The sequence below is a fragment of the Stigmatopora argus genome, chromosome 5 (genome assembly GCF_051989625.1).
Source record: "Stigmatopora argus isolate UIUO_Sarg chromosome 5, RoL_Sarg_1.0, whole genome shotgun sequence".
Lineage (NCBI taxonomy): Eukaryota > Metazoa > Chordata > Actinopteri > Syngnathiformes > Syngnathidae > Stigmatopora > Stigmatopora argus.
Genome location: NC_135391.1, coordinates 3193074 through 3218398, shown reverse-complemented (window position 1 = coordinate 3218398; position 25325 = coordinate 3193074). Strand labels below are relative to the sequence as shown.

Here is a 25325-nt window from a genome sequence, read left to right as displayed (position 1 = left end):
TTATGCTTTTTTTTTGTTTGGTACGCATTTCTGGATTCTCAGCATGACAACATCTCAGCTATTTATTTACAATTTGCAGTGGAAATCCCCAGGTCTTGATGGCGATAAATAATTGAGTTTATCGGCCTCGGAGCTTGTAGTGAGGCCCGAGGCAAAGGATGCTGTGGCGGAGGGCGGACACGTACGTGCCAGCGTGCCAAAGATCTGGAAGCTGTCCTCCCTTCCTTTGCAGCTGTTGCTTCTTCACTGGGATATTTCTCTTGCTATTTGTGTGCATAACAGGAATTGGCCTGTGGGAACTCCCGGAATAGTTTGGGATTGGTCCTCGTTGAGCCTATCCTACGCTTGGAGTTGACTCTCGCGACAATGAGTTAAAGAAATATTTTGATGTAAAATTAGCTTTCAACAGAATAAATAAAGTGGAATTTACTGGCTCCAACACATTGAAATAATGCATCGATCAGATCCAAAGTGTTGCGATTTTTTAGACAAGATGTGCAGTTTAATGTTTATTTTTTTTTACTATAAGTCAAACATTTTCTTTAATGCATCGTTTGGCTAGACCTGAGACCAATGCTCGTTTGACATAATTATTATTTTTTCTCTCTCTTTTTTAGGCTTTGTTTGTTAGCAGATGCCTATTTAGACTATTATTCTCCATTTCACAATTGTTACTTTGACGTATGTTTGTTCTTGGTTTGTGATCAAATACAAAATTGCCTTATAGATACTTTTTTTCTCTCCATTGTGTATATTTTGGATGTCGTGACGTATGGTCGGAAAAATATAAACTTGTTCAATCGTGGCTGAGTTGTCGCAAATTGAAACAGATGTACACAAAACTTTCAACCCGCCACTTTAAAATGAAACTAAAATATAAAGTACAGCTCCGTGAAGACACCTGAATATTCATTTGCATATTAATAATGACCCTCCATCAGCTACATACTATTTATTTACCTTTTCCCATTTGCACAATATGCATATTTGTTGATATCTCTTCAATATCTTGTATTTTATGATCAAGATGAGACTTGGATTTGGCTGCGATCTGAATGATTTGAACATAAGATCTTTTCACTTCAAGCAGGCATGAAGTTAATAGGCAGCATTTGTTAGCATGTGTTCACTATTTTATAGCACAAAAACACCCCTCTCCCTTCACTATTTTTCATTCGCTTACTTTGTTCAAGAGTTAATCAACAAAATGAATATTTTCTCATTGGCCTCCCATTGATTACCTGACATTAACCGATTGCATTAAAAAATATATCTAGGCAAATTAATTTCCGAAACAAAAAGAACACAACAGAATCCTCCCTCAAAACAAGTGCAGTCAAAGACTTAAACAAAATCGCATTACGCGACGTGACCATTAAACAGGGAATCAAATCAAGTAATTAAATATTAAATTACACCCCACACAAACAGAATGCTGTCTCCATTCTCTCCCAACCAGAAAAAAATGTCATCCTTCTGTATATTGCTTCTGTGCTTTTCTCATTTATTTCCCCCAGCCACACCGTGAGTGCAGCATAAATGGAATGATAATAAAAATAATAAACAAGCTGTCCTTGCCCCCCATACCAAAATATTATTACATTTCCAGGCATGGATAGTGAAGGGGAAATACATAGCACTCAAAAAGCACTAAAGCATTGGGGAATGCATTTCATTAATATTAGATAAACCCCATCCACTCGTCCTCTTCCCAAATAAATACATAAATAAATAAGGCGCTCATAAAGAAAAGCACAGCTCCAGCTTAGATAAACAATGACTCATGATTCTTTTCTGTTGTACCTCTGGGGCAAAATGTTTATTTTATCCCCACAGTCTACCATAAACTAAGCTAACCTGCTCCCATAAAACATTTACCATCTCGAGCAAAGCTGCCCCTCCATTTGAGCTTGTCTAGGAACAAGAAGGGTGTTTTTTTTGTGTTTTCTTACTTGTGTCCATTGTTTCTTGGAGTGCAATCAAGCCCTCTGGCAAGGCATCTTTAATGTCAGTCAGCTTCACATCCGCAACAACATCAGGGTTCTAACGGAGAGAAATAGTACGATTGAGGAGGAAGGAAATGAAAAGTTTCATGTGGGGAATTAGCATACGCAGGAAAAGTGAAATTCCTCGACGAAGGAATGAACGCGTCGTTGAAATCACAACAATTGGTAAAATCATGCATCTTAGCAGAATGACTGCTATACTCTTTCATCAGACTTAAATTTGAATGTTCGTTTTAGCTGTATTTGTGAAGTACATTTCAATTCAAGAATAACACATTGATCCATTGTTGTTGTTCTGATAATCAACAGTGAATTATTAATAGAGTGAGAAATGCCAAACATAATACAATTTGAGATGCTGACAAATTAGTACACAGCACACAGTATCTTTCTATGTGTACTTTTTATATCAATATATATACACACAAACATAGGTATATGTATATGTACATATATAAATATATATATATACTAAATATATATACATATACTAAATATATATACTTACTATATATATTTACATATACACAGAAACATAGGTATATGTATATGTACATATATACATATACTGTATATGTACATATATACATATACTGTATATGTAAATATATACATATACTGTATATGTACATATATACATATACTGTATATGTACATATATACATATACTGTATATGAACATATATACATATACTATATATACATATATTATATATACATATATACATATATTATATATACATATACTATATATACACATATACTATATATACATATACTATATATATACACATATACTATATATATACATACATATACTATATATATACATATACTATATATACATATACTATATATACATATACTATATATACACACATGTGTATATACACTGTACATATACATGTATATAAACATCATACAGATAAATGTATATACACTTGCATATCCTAAACGTATACATGTACATACCATACATATACATATACACTGTTGTTCCGTACACTTTGATTTTAGCCTTTAACGAACAAATTTGTGGTTGCTGCCCATTAAAGAATGCTTTTATCCAACCCTACAGGGATAATGTCAGCTGGCATTTCAAAGCATGACTCTTCCATGACTCCTTTACATTTTTGAGCATAATAAATTACAATAATACACCACTGCAGAAGAAAGTGGGCTGAACCAGGCGTGACTTAATGGCTGAGTTCCCCTACTGTAGTAGCATGACAGTCATTGGCATTAGATGTATTTTTATTCATAGTTTTTTTACACTGACTTAAGGAGGAATATGGATGAATGTTGTTACTATGCTTGGCTGCTTTTTGGATATTTGCCTGTATTGCTGTGTATTTTTTTTCATCTCGTTTTATCCGGAGTATGATGAATCACAAACTGTTTATTTCTCACCCAAATAATTCAAGGGATAATTTTACAGAATCTGTTTTTGTCATAGACAATTACGGTGGGAGGCCCCTTGACTGACAGACAAAATAGCCTTTGTTGATAGCTCTGTCGCGTTTTATCTATGTCAAAGTCTGTAAAACAATGCAGACACGCATTTTAAGATAATAAACAGGAACAAGAGCAGGCCTATTTGTATGCTATACACTAGCCAGCAGTCCAGATTGAACTTGGGCACGAGGCAGCCGCTGCCACATTGTCTTCTTGATGTTAGAGGACATTCTGTTAATAAAAGAAGCCTGTCAAAACAGCAAATATGCAGATTTTTTTTAAAAAGTGCATTTAATTCTCAACATGTTCATCAGGGAAATCTTTATAATAAAATCCAGTCCCAGTCACCTTTCAAAGTTACCAAAAAATGTAAACACCGTCATACATACAGATATAAAAGTGGTGCATATTGATTTCTTAACTTCCTCATGAACTGGGAGGAATACTTAATTTGGTTAAAGGCAATTTTGGGAAAATCTGAGAAGGGTGAATGCACATAACTAGCAGCCAATGGCATTAATTAGCAAGAAAAAGTAGCTGGCAGTCACAAATGGGTTGGTGGTAGGCTATAAAATACAGAATTAAACACAATTTAAAATGAAATATTCTATCTTCTGTAAAGACGTATGCTAATTTCTCTACAGCTTGAAATCTAGTTAAAAACCAACTCATTGTCAAGTCACCAATAAGCAGGCCCAACACCTAAAAAAAAATTGCAAAAAACTATCACACACTTTAAAGCACAGGTGTCAAAGTGGCGGCCCGGGGGCCAAATCTGGCCCGACGCATCATTTTGTGCGGCCCGAGAAAGTAAATCATAAGTGCCGACTTTCTGTTTTAGGGTCAAATTAAAATGAAGAGTATAGATCTATATTAAATTTCCTGATTTTCCCCCTGTTAAATCAATAATTGTAATTTTTCAATCATTTTTTTGTATTTTTAGTTCCAAAATCATTTTGTAAAATCTAAAAATATATTTAAAAAAGCTAAAATTAAAATTGTTTTAGATCTATAAAAAAACTGAATATTCAGGGCTTTTAATCCAGTTCTTTTAATCCATTTATTAAAAAAAATCTAAATAGTATATCTAAAATGGCCCAGCCCACATAAAATCGAGTTGACGTTAATGTGGCCTGCGAACCAACCCGAATCTGACACCCTTGCTTTAAAGCACGCAAATCTATTAAATTATCCCAAAATGGAAACCCCACTCTTACCATCATTCTTTCAAAAATAGACTTAATCAAAGTGCAAAGCATGTCCTAACAATTTTCTCTCCAGAACTTTCCTAAAGCAACAAACTGATCAAACTATGCCGCAGTTTTCTCTACCACCCTCACTGAAACCAATACTTTACATTCCAACACTGTTTATGTTTGTTTGTTTCCCATTTTTTTTAATTTTTGGCGAAACAGAGGTAGCGAGTGACCTTGGATTTGAATAGGCCGTCCTTCCACGGGTCGGCATCAGAGCCATCTGTTGTTTGTGCTACCTACATCGGAAAAAAAAAAATCCAACAAGGGAAGGGAAAATAAATTCAAGAGGTGGGATAAAGTTAATGTATGTATGCCATGAGCATGTTTCCATTGTCTCTTCCTTGCATATTCTCCTTAATTAATGCTTCCCTGCTCCGGCGCTCCATCTCATTAGAGCGCTCGATGGGTAAAGAAGTCTTAGCCCCCAAAAAGCTGGCTAAAAATATCCCCCCTTGGGAGAAGGCTGATTAAAGATGCCCTGACAACAATCCACACTAATAAGGGAACCATATCACGCCTGCTTCCATGGCAAAATACGGGTTATCTACACTGTATATGTACGTTGAAAATTTTCTAATGTAGCATCGGTTCGTCAGCCATTGGGGTTCATCTCGGTATTTAACGAGACAAATATTCCGCCCAGGATGCGATGGAATTTAACGAGCGTTCGGGAATGAGGCTACACCCCAATAAAGGAGCACCTCGCCCTGGTTTAATAGGCTCATTCGTAGTTATAAAAGATTGACGCCTGCCGTAAGAGTTATAAACGACATCGTATTGACAGCATCGGCTCAGCCAAGGCGCTAAACAACATCCCAGAGTTAAGCACGACCTGCCGACTCTTCCATCTTTGAAGCAAATGCGCAAATGCTTGAGGCGTCATGTTCCATTGACTACAATGTGAGAATCACCTAAATAACTGCCAGGATTATTTTCTAAAAGGATCCTTTACCAAGAAAAGTCAATCTAATGAGGTTCATTCAAATGAAGAAGTCATAGATCTCTGCACCCACCCACTTGCATTACCCTCCCTTGACAATAATGATGAATGACCCCAGTGACTGGGGGGGTTGGGGGGCAGCATGGCGCAAGGAGATTCATGCAAAACCACCGCAGACAAGATGGGATGAGAGAGGAAAAGGGGGGTGATTTGATGTAGGGGGGAGTAGAGATAGCGAGGTGAGAAAGACAGAGCGAGCTTCAGATGAGCCGTGAGCTCTTCTCTGGTTGGGCGTCACCAACGGCACTTCAACTAAAAGTCCCAGAAGGAGCCAATACATCAACCCAGCCTTCCTCTTCTATACAAGACAAGCCGTCTCGGCCACTTTTTCCAGGTCAGTAGTCACAGCATTCTGTCAGCATAAGCAAAGGTCTAGTTTGGTGAAACCCAAAGTCAAGTTGAAGAGTAATGAGGGCACGCTCCTCTTAGGACGGCACCTCAGGCATCACGCTGCCACAGGCGGAACAACGCAGCTTGAATGTGAAAGGCCAACTGCTTGGATGTGGCACAAACAATGCCGAGTAGTTCCCCCAACGCTTTTTTTTTCCCGGCTGCTCGTTGTAGTCGGTGAAGTATTAGGTGTTCGACTGCCCCGTTTAACCAAAAAAATGGCAAAAAATGTATAAACAGGTGCCCAATTTTCTCATTAAAGGATCTCAGGGGAGTGACTTAGACAGTGTTGAAAAGCGCAGATGTATATAAAACAATACTTGGGGGATAAAATTCGCCCAGGGGAAACATAGAGGAAACAGAGTGGAAAAATAACTATGGCATTAAAGTCTTGCGAAATACTCGAGTTGAGAGCAGTCTTAATTTTGATATAAAAATGGGTTAATAGGGTTACAAAAGGTGAAGTGCAGGGATGTCCATTTTTTTTCTGAATGTATGTTCAATATTTGTATGTGTATATGTTAAATATTTGTATATGTGTATGTGTATATGTTCAATATTTGTATGTGGGTATGTTCATTATGTATATATGTTCAATATTTGTATGTGGATATGTTCAATATGTGTATATGGTCAATATTTGTATGTGTATGTGTATATGTTTAATATTTGTATGTGCATATGTTCAATATAATATTTGTGTGTATATGTTCAATATTTGTATGTGTGTATGTGTATATATATATGTGTATATATATATATATATATATATATATATATATATATATATATATATATATATATATATATATATATATATGTGTATGTATATATGTGTGTATATGTATATATATATATATGTGTATGTATATATACGTGTGTATGTATATATATATATATATATATATATATATAAAAGTCATTTTGTTTTAGAATAAAGAGAACATGTCATGAGCAAAAAAGGCACAAACATTAGCAATAACATCTCAATTGATCACATCGTGATTTCATTTTTTTAACATAAATGGAGTTACGTAAAACAAAATACCATACTTTACAGTTTTTAAGCATTTAGTCAGTTTTACCCCAGAATTAATAAAGAAGCACTTTTTAATACTGCATACCAAAAATGTTTTCAAGCACATATTTCTTCTTAAAAATTGAACCTAAGTCAACATATCCCAAATGTCCCAGTAAGTTTGCCACCAATATTAGGTATCATCAATTAAATGCAAATTTTTGTAATGACTTGATGTGAGTAACAAGTCAAACGCTTGTGAATTTGAAAAGCTCAACGGCAACCATTGCACGGAGTCAAGTACGCAGTACGACGCCCGAGTGTACGCTTGGCGTTTGATGTTGGGTGGCTGCTCCAACTTGAGCAAAGCTGAAGATCCCAGTGGAACAGTGTTTGATGTGGGCTCATGCTCTCGCCTTGGAACGATCTGCTCGAGTTCGGAGATGAGAATGCACAGCATCACAGAGCAAACGTGCTAATAAGCCCTTTGATTTGCTGTAAAAGACGAAGGTAACAGTGGAAAGAAGTTGTGCCTTTAAAATAAGCCTAATAGATCATTATATTACTCGACGTCTTCCTTTTCAGCGTATGAATTGTTGAAACTAATATATCAAGTACTTGAGTAGATTGTTTGTATTCAATATTAGTTTGCTGACTTTGCATTGACTACTTTTTCATTTAAGTTATCTGTGTACATTAACGTAACATGATCGACGTCCAAACCTTTTGCCATCAAATTGGCTTCAATTTTTGCACACGCCCCCATTTCCTAAATGAGTTACTTTATGCCTAAACATTTTCAATCGTGTTGGCAGTTGATCAATAACAGCCAATCATTGGAGAATTTTGGTAAGACAACTTCAAACAATAAACTTTACCAACCCCTAAGACCGATTCAAACCCACACCCATGAACTGCAAGGCACCCACATGCCTACTAATCCATATTTCTTCATACCAACAGAAATAGCAACAATTACATATGACATAGTAGTCATCTGGAATCGAAATGACTGACAAATCGGACCAAATTCGCCTTTTCCCACCAAATATACGCCTTGCCTATGATTTCCTCCATCTGAAATATTTAAAATACAGACGCTCCCCTACTTACGAACATTCGAGTTACGAACAACGGTACATACGAACATGTCTGCAAATTGCGTTTATGTCGAAAAATGTTCGTAAGTTCGATTTTGTATTGCGCACCTTTTTCCAAGTAGTGCTTCTTTCCGCCGCTAATACCGACGCCTGGCGCTGTGAGAGCTCAGCTCACCTAGCATCCACCTTCCTCTGCCCAGTTCGTTGCAATGCGGAAGTGCGTGAACGTATCTCCAGTGCGCAAAGAAACTTTTTCATTTTAATCATTAAATATCTCGTGCATCCATTATTGAATATGGTTGGTGAAAAGCGAAAGGCTTCTATTGAGGGAGGTGCAAGGAAGAGGCAAGCCATTTCATTTGAAATGAGTGGCAATAATAACGAAGCTTGATGCGCGTCAGAAAGTGGTGAGCGTTGCACGTGTACACAACTTGAATCTTTCGACCGTCAGTATCATTTATAAACATAAAGATCGAGCAGCAGGACCCAAATATTGAACGTTGCACAAAGTTTCCAAATCAATTGAATGATGCCATACAGTGCTACCGCATCTGAGCAACTTACGAACAAATTCAACTTATGAACAATCGCTCGGAACCTAACTCGTTCGTAAGTAGGGGAGCGTCTGTACTTTACAAAAAGTAAGGTTAAGCACAAAAAGAAACAGTTGAGGTTTGCATCATTAAACCTTATTACGCAAAGCTCTTCCTGGCTGAAAGGTCCAGACTTCCAGGTATTGACTTCTCAATCAGGCTTATTGGGATGTAAAAGAAAAAGCGTCTTTCTAACTGAAGATCAAATGACAAGTTGGAGCAAAAACCACATTGGGAGAGCACCCAATTACTTCAACAAGTCCCAAATGAGACAGAGCAATCCCATATTTTCAAGGAAGTCCCAATCAATTGCTATCTATCCCTGTCTGAGGGAATTTTGGCCTAATGCGTATGCCAGCTTTTTTTTACAGGGTAAGTGGCTTTGCTAAGGTTTCTGATGCAACTTGATTCAATTAGCTGGAAAGCATTGTTGCACTAACTGGTAAAGTTAGTGCGTTCAATCTTGATGTTTACAGAATCTATCCCAATTACGTTGATCAAATTAAATGATTCACTCCAGAAACAGCTGTCCCTTAACAAATGGTAGATTGCTGCAGTTATTCAAATGAAGCAGGATGGAGAATTGGCTAATTGAAAGATAGATCTCTTTGGAACATGAATTTGAGACTGAGGCTCAGAATCTTGGATTTGGACTTGACCTCAGAGCAGAATTAGAAGACGTATGTGGAGCAACGAATATTCAGTTCCTACCGCTTATCCTTACCAGGGTTGCGGTGGTGCTGGAGCCTAACCTTGCCAACTCTGAGCAACACCGAAAATTGGCTGCCAGCCAATCGCAAGGCACGCAGAAACGAACAACGAATCATGGTCCAAGTTTAGAAACAGCCTAGCATGCACGTTTTTGAAAGGATGTTGTAGGAAATCAGAGTACCCACAGAAAACCCACAGAGGCATGGGGAGAGCATGCAATTTCCTCACATGATATATTTTTTACCAAGCTATGCATTAATTGTATTTCTTAGTCTAAAAAATGCCCGTCTGTTTTTCTATTCTCTTTTTATTCCACAAAATGATTGTATAGTACTGTATTTTGTATGTTGAAGCATAGGCGGAATTGTTGTCTGTTCAATAAATAAAGAGAAAAAGGCCTGAAGTTTAGGACGATATTAATTTTTAGCTCATTAACACCCTCCTTGATTATCAACATCTCACCACTCTTCTCAAACAACGCATTTTCATTAACGTATTGCCATCCTTTGTCAATCTGGTCTACTGTTTCGAAACTTTCGTGGCAAAGTTGTAATCACTGTGTTCGAGGTCGAGGTATACAAAACATGCTGAGAAAAGTTACACCTGGTAAACTTATAGAATTGGTGATAAAATAGACTATAAATGGAGCCATGTTCTGTGAGGAGAAGGTGTTAATCAATGGATTCACAGCATTGCATCTTGTAATTTACAAGGTGAGACCTTTTATTTCCTTTTCTTTCAAGTATTGTGCACTATGTGCATTCGGCAACATTAGACATCTACCTGTAGTTTCAAGTTACATAGAATAATCGTCAATATTTTTTAAAAATGAATGCCCATCAATGACATTTTTGGTTAAACTCCATTGGCTAAAATGCCAGGACAATACTTTTTATATCTTATGAGTTTTGGTGTAAATAAACAATAGCTGGCTACATTTCCACTTATTGTCCTTGTTAGAGTTATTTTGGGTACTATTATAAATGTGCTTGAAATATTAATCATTATATGTGGAATATTAATCATTATAGGTATATGTGAAATATTAATAATTATATGCATATGTGCTTGCAATGACAAACGCTTATTTTAATGTTCACCGGAACAAAAAGGAAGGTCACTCCCCTCTGCAGATGGCTCCGAGGACTGTCGATTGGTTTTAACCCTGAAAGGTCTCTATCAAGTTTGACTTATCAAAATTGTTTTGAAACCTCGACTTCTGACCCAGTCGCAAGTTCACAATGAAGATCCGGGAAGGACTCTTAATTGTTTTGACTTGGATCTCGAAGAAGATGGCGATATCAAATCAACCTCCGAAAATACTCGCAATTGTTTTAAAATAGTGTTACTCGGTTTACCTGATATGCAATTGTTTTGCTGATGGAAGCTTGCTTGTTTTAATTCTTATGCAGTTGTTTTTTTATTTCCGACCTTAATTGATTGCTCGGGTTACCTCTTACACAATTGTTTTGAGTAGATAACCTTAATTGTTTTGACTAATGCAACTAAATGGGCAGGAGAGGGTTTCGGTTCTTTAGAATCATCTGTGACGAGGACGAGTCAGGATGGATTCTCTTCTTGCAAGAATAGCTGGATATGCGTTCCGATGTCTACCTTATATTAAAGTATATTTATTAATGAACCTAACAGTCCTCTCATTCCAAACGACTCCCAAATTTTTTTTAATCCCGCCTTTTGAACTGAATACCTTCTTTAAAAATAACACTGATCCAAAACCCGAAAAATTCTACTCCGCCTAAAAGGTTAAACATATCTACATCTTCTATATTTTGCCTAAGAAAGAACAGATGACCCTTCGCCAGCCTTAATGAATGACTCTGCACCAAAAATGAATTTCAAACTTTTCATGCTTAAAGGTCAATTGCTGTGTTTGGTAATTTGCTGACATTCATTTTGGGAATTGAAGATGGAGATTTCTGTGTTGCCACCTTTGGAGTAATAATATCCTTATATCAACTTGGGAAATCTACTAAGCCCCCCAATGTCCCTGTCACCTGTATGAACCCATTATGGACTGTGTAGAAATGTGGAGGGCTCATTTCAGATATGACCCTCGCTTCCTCCTCTTCTCTTTTCTGTCTACGCATATAAACCCTCGTGTCTCCTGAATAGCTTATAATAACATGTTTAAAAAAAGCCTTCCCCTAGTGCCCCCATAGGATAGAACCTTGCAAGGCGTTATAATATCATGTTTTGCTCTAATTAAAGGTCACTCTGGTCTCGTTTTTGACCTTTGGTTTGTACACTTTGCTGAGGAATATGCTGGGAAGAATGGGCTGGTGGTTTTCTTACTGGGATTTGGTTTTCATTGACAACTGATTCGCACAAATGCAGTTATTTATAAATGGTAAAAATCGGTTTTAGAATTTAAATAGAAATATTACATGGATTAGTGACATTTTGGCTTTTAAAGACCGATCTTTTTTTTTAAACCAATTCCAATGACCTGTTTAGTGAAAATATTTTAAGTTGTTCCGCAGAGAAAAAGTTTGGAAACTCCTGTTGTACAATTTGAAGCATTTACATCACATGTGTCAAAGTGGCGGCCCGGGGGCCAAACCTGGCCCGCCCCATCATTTTGTGTGGCCCGGGAAGATAAATCATGAGTGCCGACTTTCTGTTTTAGGATCAAATTAAAATGAAGAGTATAGATGTATATTAAATTTTCTGATTTTCCCCCTTTAAATCAATAATTGTAATTTTTTTAATCATGTTTTTAGTTCAAAAATCCTTTTGTAAAATCTAAAAATATATAATAAAAAGCTAAAATAAACATTGCTTTAGATCTATAAAAAGACTGAATATTCAGGGATTTTAATCCAGTTCTTTTAATTCATTTATTTAAAAAAATCTAAATATTATATCTAAAATGGTCTGGCCCACGTGAAATCAGGTTGACGAAAAAGCGGCCCGCGAACCAACCCGAATCTGACACCCTTGATTTAAATGCAGTTATTCATTCATTTTCCCTCCTGCTTATCCTCACAAAGGTTACAAGGGTGCTGGAGCCTATCCCAGGCAACAGTGGGGGACACCCTGAATCGGTAGCCAGCCAATTGCAGACCACGAGGAGGCAAACAACCATTTACGCACACACTCATACCTGGCAGCAATTTAGAGTCTTCAACCAGCTAGCCTAGCCTAGCATTCATGTTTTTGGGATGTGGGAAGAAATCAGCGTAGTACCCATTAAAAAACCCACGCAAGCCCTGGGAGAACATGCAAACTCCACCCAGCAAGGTCTGAACCCCAGATAAAACCCTCAATCTTCGAACTGTGAGGTTAACGCACAAACCACTCCTCCACCGTGCCGCCTACATGCAATTAGAAAAGACTAATCCTGCCTAATATTTCATTTTTTTCCTAATCATATCCACTTCTCATACACAGTCCATCATTTAATCACATTACACGCACACCACAACACGCGTATTCTCCAACACACCGACACACGCATACTTCTTTCCGTCTGGTGGGGAGTCTGGACTGCTCCGACTGACTGCGCCTCACTGCTTGTGTGCAGTGGTGTGCCAGTTGTGCCTTCCCCCATTGCTGTGAATGCCACCATCTGGTGTGCCACGTGGACATCATAATCTGCCTTTAATTACATTAGCAGTGCAATCAGTTACTGCATTACAAGGCCGGGCAAGAGCTTTTAAATCTTGGAGGAAATCATAAATAATTGCACTAAGTACCCAGCGCCAGATGTGTGTGCCAACTTGGCTTCCATCAGATCAATAGCAACTTTACCGACGGTGTTTCAAATGGACAAAAATGTAAATATTTCGGGACACACACACACATTTCAGTTCATTCCGAGTTTCCAAATTCTGTTTGTTACTTCGCTCAGAGATGTTCAGGTGGATTGTTTATTTAGTCACTTACCTGTCGCTCTGGCGTTCTGACTAATGGCAAATATTGTGTGATATTTTCATGCTGTTTCATTTCATTCTGACTACTACAGCACCCCTCCGTCACATTGCTGTCATGAAATTAGTTGTCGAAGAACAAAATGCAACGATCTTTCTTCCATTGTTGGATTAAAGTGTGTGAGAGCGACAAGACGTTGAACATTATGAGGTACTATCACTGCCTTCCCTTGGAGGCCTTGTCGTCTTGTATTGCTAGCTACTTTTCACTCATCCTACTGTCATGTTTTTCAGCTCCCAGAGCTGCACTCACTGACACACATCTTAGTCAGCCCGTTGCCAGCTTAGAGCACTTCGTCATACTACTAGAAAGTGGCACAGCTCTTTAATATCATATTGATACAACAATGTGTTGGATGTAAACTGTCTCTCTTACAAAAAGTTCCTCCATTTGACTTACTATAACAGGCATTTGAGTTTCTGTTACAGATGATACCCGCCTTCGCCTTTCCTGAACAATATAGTACTGAAATTGGGACGTATTAAAACATAAAAACATCATGCGATAATTTGCAAAATCATGTTCAACTTAAATATAATTGATTACACGCAAAATACATGTTTGATGTAACAATGTTCGAATGATAAACCTTATCCTATTGCTGAGCCCATTTATTATTTATCTTCACCTTATTTACCTTCACAATTTAGGATTTTAATACAAAAATACTCCTACAAAAACAATAAACACAGGGACCAAAATGGCAACTAAACTGGGGGAGACGCAAAAACATGACTTAAGTGAAGAAGACCAAACTAAACACTTGGTAGTACTCAAACACCAGACATGTCATACACACAGGTTTAAATACACACACAAGGGCTGATTACCAAGCACACACACCGGGCCACATAAGGTAAGGGGAGGCCGGAGGGACACAAGAGGCGAAAAGTACACAATCACCTGAACAGCAAACACAAGGAAAAAACCCACACACATTCACCCAAAACCCCCAACAAAACGTGACACTACTGTCCAATATTGATCCATTTATAAGGCGAAATGGATTATAATATGGCACCTTTTTCACACCATGTAAATAAGACATGCAATCACAAAACAGCATTCCGAGCATTTATCTCAGGGAGGGAGATATTGATATTAAAATGTGCGATGCCTGGTTCAATTTGATGACAATCTGGCCTTGCAAGTGTTATTTAAATGAGTGGGTGTCATTCCAGTTTCACATTGTGAGCCAACAAACGGCAAAGTGATGAAAGAGAACTGCGATATTGACTAAATATGTCTTATCATTTATCATAATTTATCCATCCACTTTGTCACAGCTTCAACATTTAAGGAAGATAAATGATACAAGATGTTGTCCTCGCTTTCATACTTCCGTGCTCTGGGAAGTGTGTCCAATATGGACTCACTTTATTCTTTGCAACATACGTTGCCGTGCATTTGTCACGTTTGTCTCCTGATGTTAAAGACACAAACATGCAAATAGGCACAAACAATATTATGAGACTTTTTAGTTGTACGGTGAATTACGGACAGTTAATGAGCAAAATGTTACAGGATTAACCGTGTTTGCTCTGTTCAAAGGGTTCTTTAAGTGATTTTATGAAACCAAAACATGTGATGCTTGTTTTTTTTACATGGCTATGCATTTTTTAGTGCCATACAGTATACATCTAGGAGTGAATATTCCCATTGTAGTTGGTTGGACGAGGTCATGCTCCAGTGCAGAAAACTTAATGATACAGTAAAAAAAAGTGCTGAATGCCATTTACTGTCCTATTTTTACCTACAAAATGAGTCTAATCACACTTACTATTCGTCAAATTCTGCAAATAAATAAAGTGTGAAGAGTTATCAGTTTAATATGATCCAGTGATTGGCCCAGCACATAACTATGGATCCCTGTTATTTATTTATTCATTCCCCAACTTGCCTCAAACTGGATACAGTACTTATTTGAAGTTTTACTACTGGCTCTTCCTCCTCCGTAACTCTGTATTTCCATGATTATTAATACGATAGGCCTGTTTAATTTTCAGCTCTGTCATATAGTGTGTCGGCCTAAACTACGAGAGACAATCTCTTATTGATTACTTTCCCAGCAGCCCTGGCGCACGCCCCAACTGATCACGCCTCTCATGCGCAGACATCTCATGCATTTCAGATAATAAGCCTCTGCTCTGGAGTTGAAACAAATTGGATGTGCAGTCAGTCACTGTCCAAGTGAATCATGTTGCAGTCTGTCAGTGGACGAGACTCGGATTATCATTTTACCCAAGCCAAGCTCCAATAAAATGAAGGGAAAATGTCATGAGCCGGAGAACAAAATGTGGACATGATGATTTCAGGTGGACGCCACTAATATATTTGGACTTGTGTGGGTGGCTGTGTATATGAATGTGAATATGCATTCTGATATAGATATATATCTAGAGATATCGATATATATCTAGAGATATCGATATATATCTAGAGATATCGATATATATCTAGAGATATCGATATATCTATTCTATAGAGATATATATATCGATATCTCTAGATATATATCGATATCTATAGATATATAGATATGGATCTATATCTATATACATATATACACATATATATATATATATATATATATATATATATATATATATCTCTCTCTCTATATATATATATATATATATATCGATATATATATATATATATATATATATATAAAATACAAACACAAACACTAATAAAAGTCAGTGTTACGATAAATAGAAGTTCGTATACATGGACTCTAACTGTGTTGGTGTGCAACTTAAATAAAGAGCTACAAAAAAAACAGAAGCAGAATTTGTTTTTGTTAGTTTGTTTGTGTTCATTTGTTTTTTTGGTCATCAAGTGAATATCATGATGATCTTTCAAGAGCAGAAGATGCTGAAACTCATGCTGCACAGTTGTATGTTGCCAAGACAGAAACCAAGACATTACTAATGGATGTCCAACCACGACCAACGTGTTGTTTACTCACTCGGGATCATGTAAGAAAATAAAAAAAAACAAAAAATAAAAAAAACAAGCCTACTGTCATGCTGGCTTCGACTCCGATTCAAATTGTGCGTATTTTCCCAAATCTAAAATGTACATTTTTTGGAGAGTTGCATGGCAGGACATGATTAATAATACATCAGGATTATAGCGCACAGACTGTGCTGCACTGACTTTAATGAGTCCACAGAGGGAAAACAAACCCAGACAGAAAACAAGTGCACACACACACACATCCTTAAAAAACATCTGCATTTAAATCCTAATAAATCTGTCCCTTCCTGCCCACCAGATTTAAATATAAAGTTATTGGGAAAGATAGCAGAACATCCTATTTGATGCTCTTGTATGGATACAAACTCTATGGAATATGTGATTGTACACCCGAGGTGGTTCGGGCAAATGCTGAGGAGTGAAATAATTGGCACCCTCATGGAAGCCTCCCTCGGCTTTGTGCAAACGGTTTAAAATATGGATGATATGGCTTTCATTGCTTGCTTTTTATTGAGTTTCATTTGGGCTTGTGGTATAATCCTCAGACCCTGACCTTTTCTGCCATGAGGAATAAGAACAGAAACAAGCCAATGATGTATTCCCTTGTTTACAAGTTCGGATGGGCAGCAGGTTTTGGATTTGAAAATCTTCGTGTTGCCGAAGCAGGAGGATCATTTGAGGAGTTAGGCAGGGGAAATGTTATTGCCAAATTAATTGGTTTGTTATTCGCCTTTGGGTTAATTAAGAACGTCAAGATTTTTTTTCTATGTTTTTCATTGCTACAAAATACACGGACGTGCTAGAATACTAATCTTTGGGTTTCTAAGATAAAAATATGTTGTGATATCTCCTGAAAATGCTTAGACTTAAATACTTTTTTGATATATAATATATACAACATGTTTAATGGAAGGCAATCTGAGCAATACATGTCTTTTAGTGATTGGCTAATATAGATGTGCACTATTTCTTTCCCACTTAGGGCCACCCTTTGACAACACTTGCATAAATACACTGTTGGGTTAATTCTGGGATGTTACTATATGTTCATTTGGAATTAATGGAATAAAGCTGAAAGGAAGTTTTATTAAGGAGATCATGTGCAAATTTATAATATAGGGGGGAATGTTGGGGATATTCATTATTATAAATGTGTTTGCAATGAATATAAAGCTTATTAGGAATAGTAATGCTCATCCTAAATGTGTAACTATATTAAAATGTGTTGATCGCCTCCAACGAAGACAAACGCTTACGCCAAGGTCGACAGCTGGTCCCAGCGAGAGATACAGAAGCAAAGGACATAAAACAATCCACTGAGTTCTTGCTCCGAGGACTGATTACTGGAAGATACGCGTCGACCTCTTCCCCAGATGCGAGTTCACAATGAAGATCGGTGAAGGACGCTTAAATTGTTGTTGGGTCAGCGGATGGCTATCAAGCATATTGTTTTAATTTGTGACGCTAGGTTGACGCTTGGGTTGCTTGATTATGGAATTGTTTTGTTTCTTGCTTACGCAAATGGAATTGTTTTGTTTCTTGCTTACGCAAATGGAATCGATAACCTTGTAATTGTTTTGATTTGAAGCCTTAAATAGGCAGGACATAATGCCGCTCTTTAGAATAATCTTGGGTGGGGCGAGCTGCCGGATGTATTCTCTCTTGCAAGAATTAAATGGGATGTGACTACAGATGCCTTTTTATTGAAAGCTGAATTGGAAAAACCTAAGGAATAAACATACAATTGGATGAACCTAACATACACAATGATTAAATTTTAGTTAAGTCTTTTTCAGGGTTGGCTGTCATCTTAAATCATGTAGAAATGTGTAATTAGCCACACAATGCCAAAAGGGCCCATCACTGCCACTTTAAATCCAATAAACGGCACGACCTGATCACTATAATTGACCATCTATCAGGGTCATTGAGGAGTCCGGTGCTGCTAACCACCGTTTATAATTCCTCTTGATCATTGCTAATTACAGAAAGTGGGAGAAACCAATATCGCAGATATACAGAGACAGCTGCTGCCTGCATGTTCACTGAGGTTGGATAGCATCTGTAATTAATGAAGAGATGTGATGCTACATACATTTACCGCAAGTGATATTATCATAATGAGATCACCTGTGCTCCTTTTGAATGTGGGTGATTTTAAAATATATGTACTAACACCATCATGATGTAGAAGAGGGGTGTTAAACTCAATTTAGTTGGCGGGCCAAATTTATGACAACTATGTGGGCCGGACCAGATTATTTTTGCCCAAAATGTTAATTTACTGGCCTACGTTGATGGTGTTAGATGTCCAATCCGTTTTGACAGGGAGGGGCACTGAAAGATGAGCATACACAGCCAATTTAAGTGAATTGGGAATCTATCAGTGGTGTGCCGTCAGGGCCTTCAAGGCCATCTCTGCTGGCCTAAGAAATGTCTGAATCACAAACTGATGTTAATTATATTTTGTCCATGAATACTTATAAAATAATTCCAAATTGTCTGTTAGCTTCCTTTCATTGCTTTTCCCCCTGGTTGCACTGCTTCCAGACGTGTGTTTTCATATTGAAGCATTTAACCAATCACATTTCAGCCATTATTTGTTGCCAGGGTCAGAAATCTGCCTCAAGGCCTTCACAATCAGTTCTGCAGGCTCTGCTGCATTAAACAAGCGTTGATAAGACTGTTGCTTTAACCAATCAGAATTTGATTTGGTGACACCGAGGTCTTCTCGCAGGCATAGGGATACGTCATTGCCTTGTCGCAGGTGTAGGGATATGTCATCGCCTTCACCAACTATGATTGGCTAGTGATAGAGTGGACTAGCCAGAGCTAGCAAGCTGTATCTGTAGCGAGCTGCATAAGCAAATATATTGTTGTGTTGATTTAAAGCCATTTTCAAGACAGACTTTTGAAGAAAAAAAAAGCTGGACATCATTAAGAAAGGTCGGACAACTCCAAAGCAAGCAAGCCTGTCACAAACAAACATTTTCAGCACTAAATCGAATAAAAACATATGCCAGAAATACGACAGGACAGCTCGACTTTCAGCATTAGCTTCGATGGCGATAGAAAAGAAGGAAGGAAGAAAGGAGGATGGATATTGTGTACAGTTAAAAAGGATTTTTGGTGAGTAAAAAATGGCTATATTCCTAAATAATATTTCAATTGTATGAGGTTATTATTGATGATTGCGCTGAAGGCGCTACTAGAAAATGCACGGACCAACACTGGAATCTATCATTGTCAATAGCAGTTCATTTTGCGTCACTTCTGTCATTTTAGGGAACTTAGGAGTCATTTCTGCTAAATTTTGGTTCATTTCTTATTGATTTGGAGGGAATTTCCTCAATGCGTCATATTTGTTTGTCGATTCCTGCTGGTTTTGGGGTATTTTAAAGTTCTTTATTTACTCGTTTTTGGCCATTGAAGGCGTTGTTTTGACTAAATAAACGAATGTGATTGCATATAGGAAATTGAGCAAAGTGCAATCGTGCACGCACTTGATGACACATCTCACTAACGTGGTTTTGCGGCGCCCTTGTCGTAAAAATGAAACATTAAGTATTTACATATGTACACAGAGTATGAATGAGGTGCAACCCATAGAACATCCATTTTGTTTGTCTTTTGGGGTTACGCTAAGGTAAAAATGTACACTTAGAAGCGGCGATTACGTAAAAGATTGTGTTATCGCAAGGGTTATGCAACAGGTGAATATTCATAATATGCAAACAATGCATGCACAGAGTTAAAAGTACATTTCAATTTGAAATGATTGTCACCTCAGTAAAAAAAAAAACCTATAGTTTATTTGAACTTTTATGGTAAGACGTCGACCCCTTTTCACCACTGCAATTTCATAAAAGCCATCCAGATATTGAATAAGCCCTTTTATAGTAATGCATTATGACTCTGGTCGCACTTTGACACAAGGATACAATTCATAATACACTGCTTTTAACCACTCTATCCCATCGTAAAATTGCATTCTGGCCATTAGGAATAAACTTCATGACGACAGTTTTGTAAAAACAAACTGTATTTTCAAGAAATGAGGCAGGCATAACCTTGGGATTGTTGCGTATTTAGTAAAAAATATATTTATTCTAGCAAGCATAGATATAGTATATGTTAACATCCTATTCTTGTGGTTTGTTTTAGTGCCAGACGAGGAGTTTGCGCGACCGGTCCAGAATCTCTCTTGAGATGACTGATAATTGCGAGCACATTCCAAAGCAAAGCATAAACTCTTTAGAGGCCTTTAAAATGTGGAAACATACTTCTGTTGTTTTTATAGTACAAAACTAGCATACCATTTTTATCCCCTACCCGTAACATTTCTCACATGGCCATTCCCTGAAGCTTGAAAGCACCACATTTTTCAGCCGCCGACTCCCACTGGGACGCCAGTTGAGAAGATGGAAATGCGAAAAATAGTTATATTGCGTGGTCGCAGACAAATAAATCTTAATATATATGTCAGTCGTGTTTGTGTGCCAACTACCACCCCAGGGACCTCAACTTTGGGATTCATTCATAAGATCTTATGAGGTCCAATGTTAACTAAGAGTCTTTTGCTAAACAAAAAGTCAAGAGAAGAAAACAATCAGGATGGAAAATTTCGGATTAATTACACTTTTGGAGCGTCCTGATTGGCAGCAAGGCACAAATCAACTTGTGAAGAAGTTGCAATGGTGGATGGAGATAGTCACCCAGGATGGAATGGTTGAGGTCCACTGATTTATGTGAAAGAAAGTCGATGCCACGTGTCAATATGAGGGCATAAAGTCTATGATTGACCTGCAGCCTTGTGTCAGGTGTCAGCACTGTGCGGCCACGGAATATTTCCTCCTAGAGGCAGCTTGAGTTATGGTTAACAACTGATTATGTGACACCACTTCCGGATTTACATACTATCTTGGAAAGCATTTAAAACTAAATCTAATTCGTTAATGTCTCAGTTATCAATTAATCCTATTTAGATTTTAATTTCATGGCAATTTAGTAAAATGATAGGCGATCTCAGGTTACAGGTGGCATATTTTTGCTTATTTAAATTGTCAATTATATAATAACATGTAGTATAAAGCCCTCATCTTTCTGGAAGTAGTTATTTAAGTGTGTTTAAGTATGTTTTACTTTAGTTTTCTTAAGGTATCTTTTTGATGCCTTATGCTATTTTAATCAGATTTCTCTATTTCTATAGCCATCAACAGAGCTAATGTGTGTGTCAATGAAATTAAATTATATTGTCCATGTTGGTTAAAGATTCCATGATTGAAATAGTCCCGATGATTATGATTATGATTGTTTGTTTTTAATTTACAACTTGCTATTTTTTTTCTAATTACATTACATATGTTAAAGAGCCTAACATGTATAAATAGTATATTTAAATCACCTGAATTACCTTTGACATCTAGCTTCGTCATAGAGTTGATGCTACATTTTGCATCTAACCTTATTTTCTTTTACTTATTAATTTTTGTGTGCAAAATTTCAAATGAATATCAAACTAATTCTCATTTAACGATGAGAAAAAAATAACTACATAGCCTTGCATTGTTTCTAGAGGCAAACAATACGTAAGTAAACAAAAACTGGCAGTGCATGGCAAACCATACTTAAAAGAATCCAACTTTTTCCTCCCTTTTGTTTCTTGCCAGAAATGACAAGTGAGCCATGAGTCCTTTCAAAGTAAAAGATCTGTGTCTAATTATTTCTTTTCATATCTCAACATTGAAAAGACTTGACATATTTTTGCCAGAATTGGGAAAGCAACGAGTGCGCCCTCGCAAAAAAACAAAAAAACAAAACTATTCCTCTCAAATCGTTGTCATGCATCTGTCTACATGTCACCGTGGCAACCCTGCAAACACATTTTCTTTTAATGATTGCCACACAAGTTATTGTATCCAATTATTACAAAAAGTGAAATTGCATTGAAATAAATGAACATGCTCTTTAATTCAAAATAGGCAATCCTGCATAGTAAGTAGTATTTATATGCAAATCATGGATTTAATGAGTATTTTTCAACTATAGGGCAACATAGAATATTTTGTGGATGGTTTCATTTTTGGGGGGGTATTTTAACAAGCATTTTGATATCAAATTTCATCTGCTGCAATGCGGTCACAAGGGGGTAGCATTGACACGGTTGTATCAGGCCTTCTGCAGGCAGCTCAGCAGCAGGACACAAAGTGTCTTTGATGTAATTGAGGTCTTGGGCCTCTTAGAAATACAGCACAATATTGCTTTGCATGTGGAAAAGGCTGGCTCAGGGAACAATGGATTTCCATAAGTGGTTAAAAATCACATTTGGAGCATCTCCGCCATGTTAAGCGGCCTCCAAACATCAGGGTAAGAGCTTTTTTTTTTGCCACGGGACAGGTTATTTCAGACATTGGGATTCAAGTAATAGTATGCAGCAGTAGGATTTAATATGTGACTGCAACATTCAAACTTGACCACTTTATGTCAATGCAATTTTAGGAATTTTCGTCAAGCAGCATTGTCATTTTTTTTTTTAAATCATCATTTCCAATGACAAAGAGAAATGATAGATGTAAAGCTGTCAGTACCGAAAAGAAAATTATGACCTGCAGCCAATATATATTTTTATATGTATTGAATGGCTAATTATCAATCATTCCAATGCCAGCGTAGTATTCCCCTAACTAACATTTTTTGTCTATCCATCTTATGATGGCAAAAAATACTTAAGAGTATGAATCTGGCAGGGACCCATAAATAAAGGTTACCTATTTACATATTCAGTTTATCATGAATATTGCATACTCTGTACATAAAAATTCAAATGCAGCATTTATGAAATATGATCGTGCTGCAAATGTGAGAAGACGGAGCACAAGCCATTTACGCGCTGGGGGGATTTAAAGCTTCCCTGGATAATTAATAAAAAATAAATAAATCCATTGATACCCGACAAAACAGAGCGTGAATGGTGTTTTTGTTTTTCTGCCACCTACAGAAACAGATTGCCAATATTTGCCCTCTAAAAAAATATTTTGCAACATGACATCATTTAAGAATACAGAATCATTATGTAAATAAAAGTATGCACCGCTTTCTCGTACCCGATTGGTCAGTCATGCTTGGAAAAAGACAAGTTCCACTATGCTTTGTGTTTTATAGTCTTGCAGTGAGAACAATAACATTAAAAGACTATTGCGATATGGATGCTGGAAATGTCTTTTTAGGTGTGAATTTCAAGTAGCTGAGAGGAATAACGTCATAAACGGTGCAAACACCAGCCCAAGTGTCTCATCTCCTCTTGTGAACTAGTTAACCTGAAAGAATAGCGCCGACAAATGCGCTTGAGCAAAAGCAAATTACCTGGGTTTTGTGGAGGGGAACTAATCTCTCCAAGCATGACAGTGGACAGGAAAGGCCTCTTACTGTTATTATGATGTGTCGGCTCGTGTTAGATAGAGGGTCTTGATGGCCGCATCGGGAAGGTGTATCGAAGCTCTTCCTCCATGACAGCGTTCTGATGGATGTATGGGTGGCGGCGGATGGAGGTTGCAAGACTGCAGATGAGAAGGAGGAAGATGATGTCAAGGTGCAACGGGGGTTAAATGCAATTTCAAATGCATTCTTGCATCTAGCAGCTCAAAAACGCATGGTGACTTTAAGCGATTCTATTTAGTCTTAGAGTTTGTGGTTTTGGGGATACATTTTCGAAAAAAAGATTCATTCAGATTGTGATAAAAACGATGAGAAACATGGAGCAAATTTCAAAATCACAAATTTTGACAAGAGGATTTTAGTTTTTTGACAAAAAGTTTAAAAATGTTGTGTGTATGTGTGTGTATGTGTATGCGTGTATGTCTATGTATGTATATATATATATATACATACATACATATATACACATATACATATATACATACACACATATACACATATACATATATATATATATACACATATACATATATACATACACACATATACACATATACATATATATATATATATATACACATACATATACACATATACATATATATACACATACATATACACATATACATATATATACACATACATATACACATATACATATATATACACATACATATACACATATACATATATATATACATATACATATACATATATATATACATATATACATATACATATATATATACATATATATATATATATATATATATACATATATGTATACATATATATATATATATATATATATATATATATATATATATATATATATATATATATATATACATATATATATATATATATATATATATATATATATATATATATATATATATATACACACATATATACATATATATATATATATATATATATATACACACATATATACATATATATATATATATATATATATACATATATATATATATATATATATATATATATATATATATATATATATATATATATATATGTGTGTGCGTACGTGCGTGTGTGCGTACGCGCGTACGTGCGTGTGTACGTGCGTGCGTGTGCGTACGTGCGTGCGTGTACGTACGTACGAGTGTGTACGTACGTACGCGTGTGTACGTACGTACGCGTGTGTACGTACGTACGCGTGTGTACGTACGTACGTACACACGCACGCACACACACACGCACGTACGCACGCACGCACGCACACGCACGTACGCACACACGCACGCACAAACACGCGCATGTACGTACACGCGCACGTACGCACACGCGTACGTACACGCGTACGTACGACGCGTACGTACGTGTGTACGTACACGTGTGTACGTGCGCGTGTGCGTACGTGCGCGTGTGTGCGTACGTGCGCGTGTGTGCGTACGTGCGCGTG

The 25325-nt window shown here is 37.0% G+C and overlaps 1 protein-coding gene across 1 annotated transcript in view; it reads right to left on the bottom strand.

Moving 5' to 3' along the window:
• Positions 1 to 25325, bottom strand: part of LOC144074313 (uncharacterized) — a 54770-nt gene that overhangs the window by 5528 nt on the left and 23917 nt on the right. Inside the window, exons 3-4 of the mRNA XM_077600682.1 lie at positions 23888 to 24018; positions 1953 to 2043 (exon numbers count right to left, since the gene is read on the bottom strand). Coding sequence (XP_077456808.1) covers positions 1953 to 2043; positions 23888 to 24018 — 222 coding nt within the window. The remainder of the gene's footprint in view (positions 1 to 1952; positions 2044 to 23887; positions 24019 to 25325) is intronic.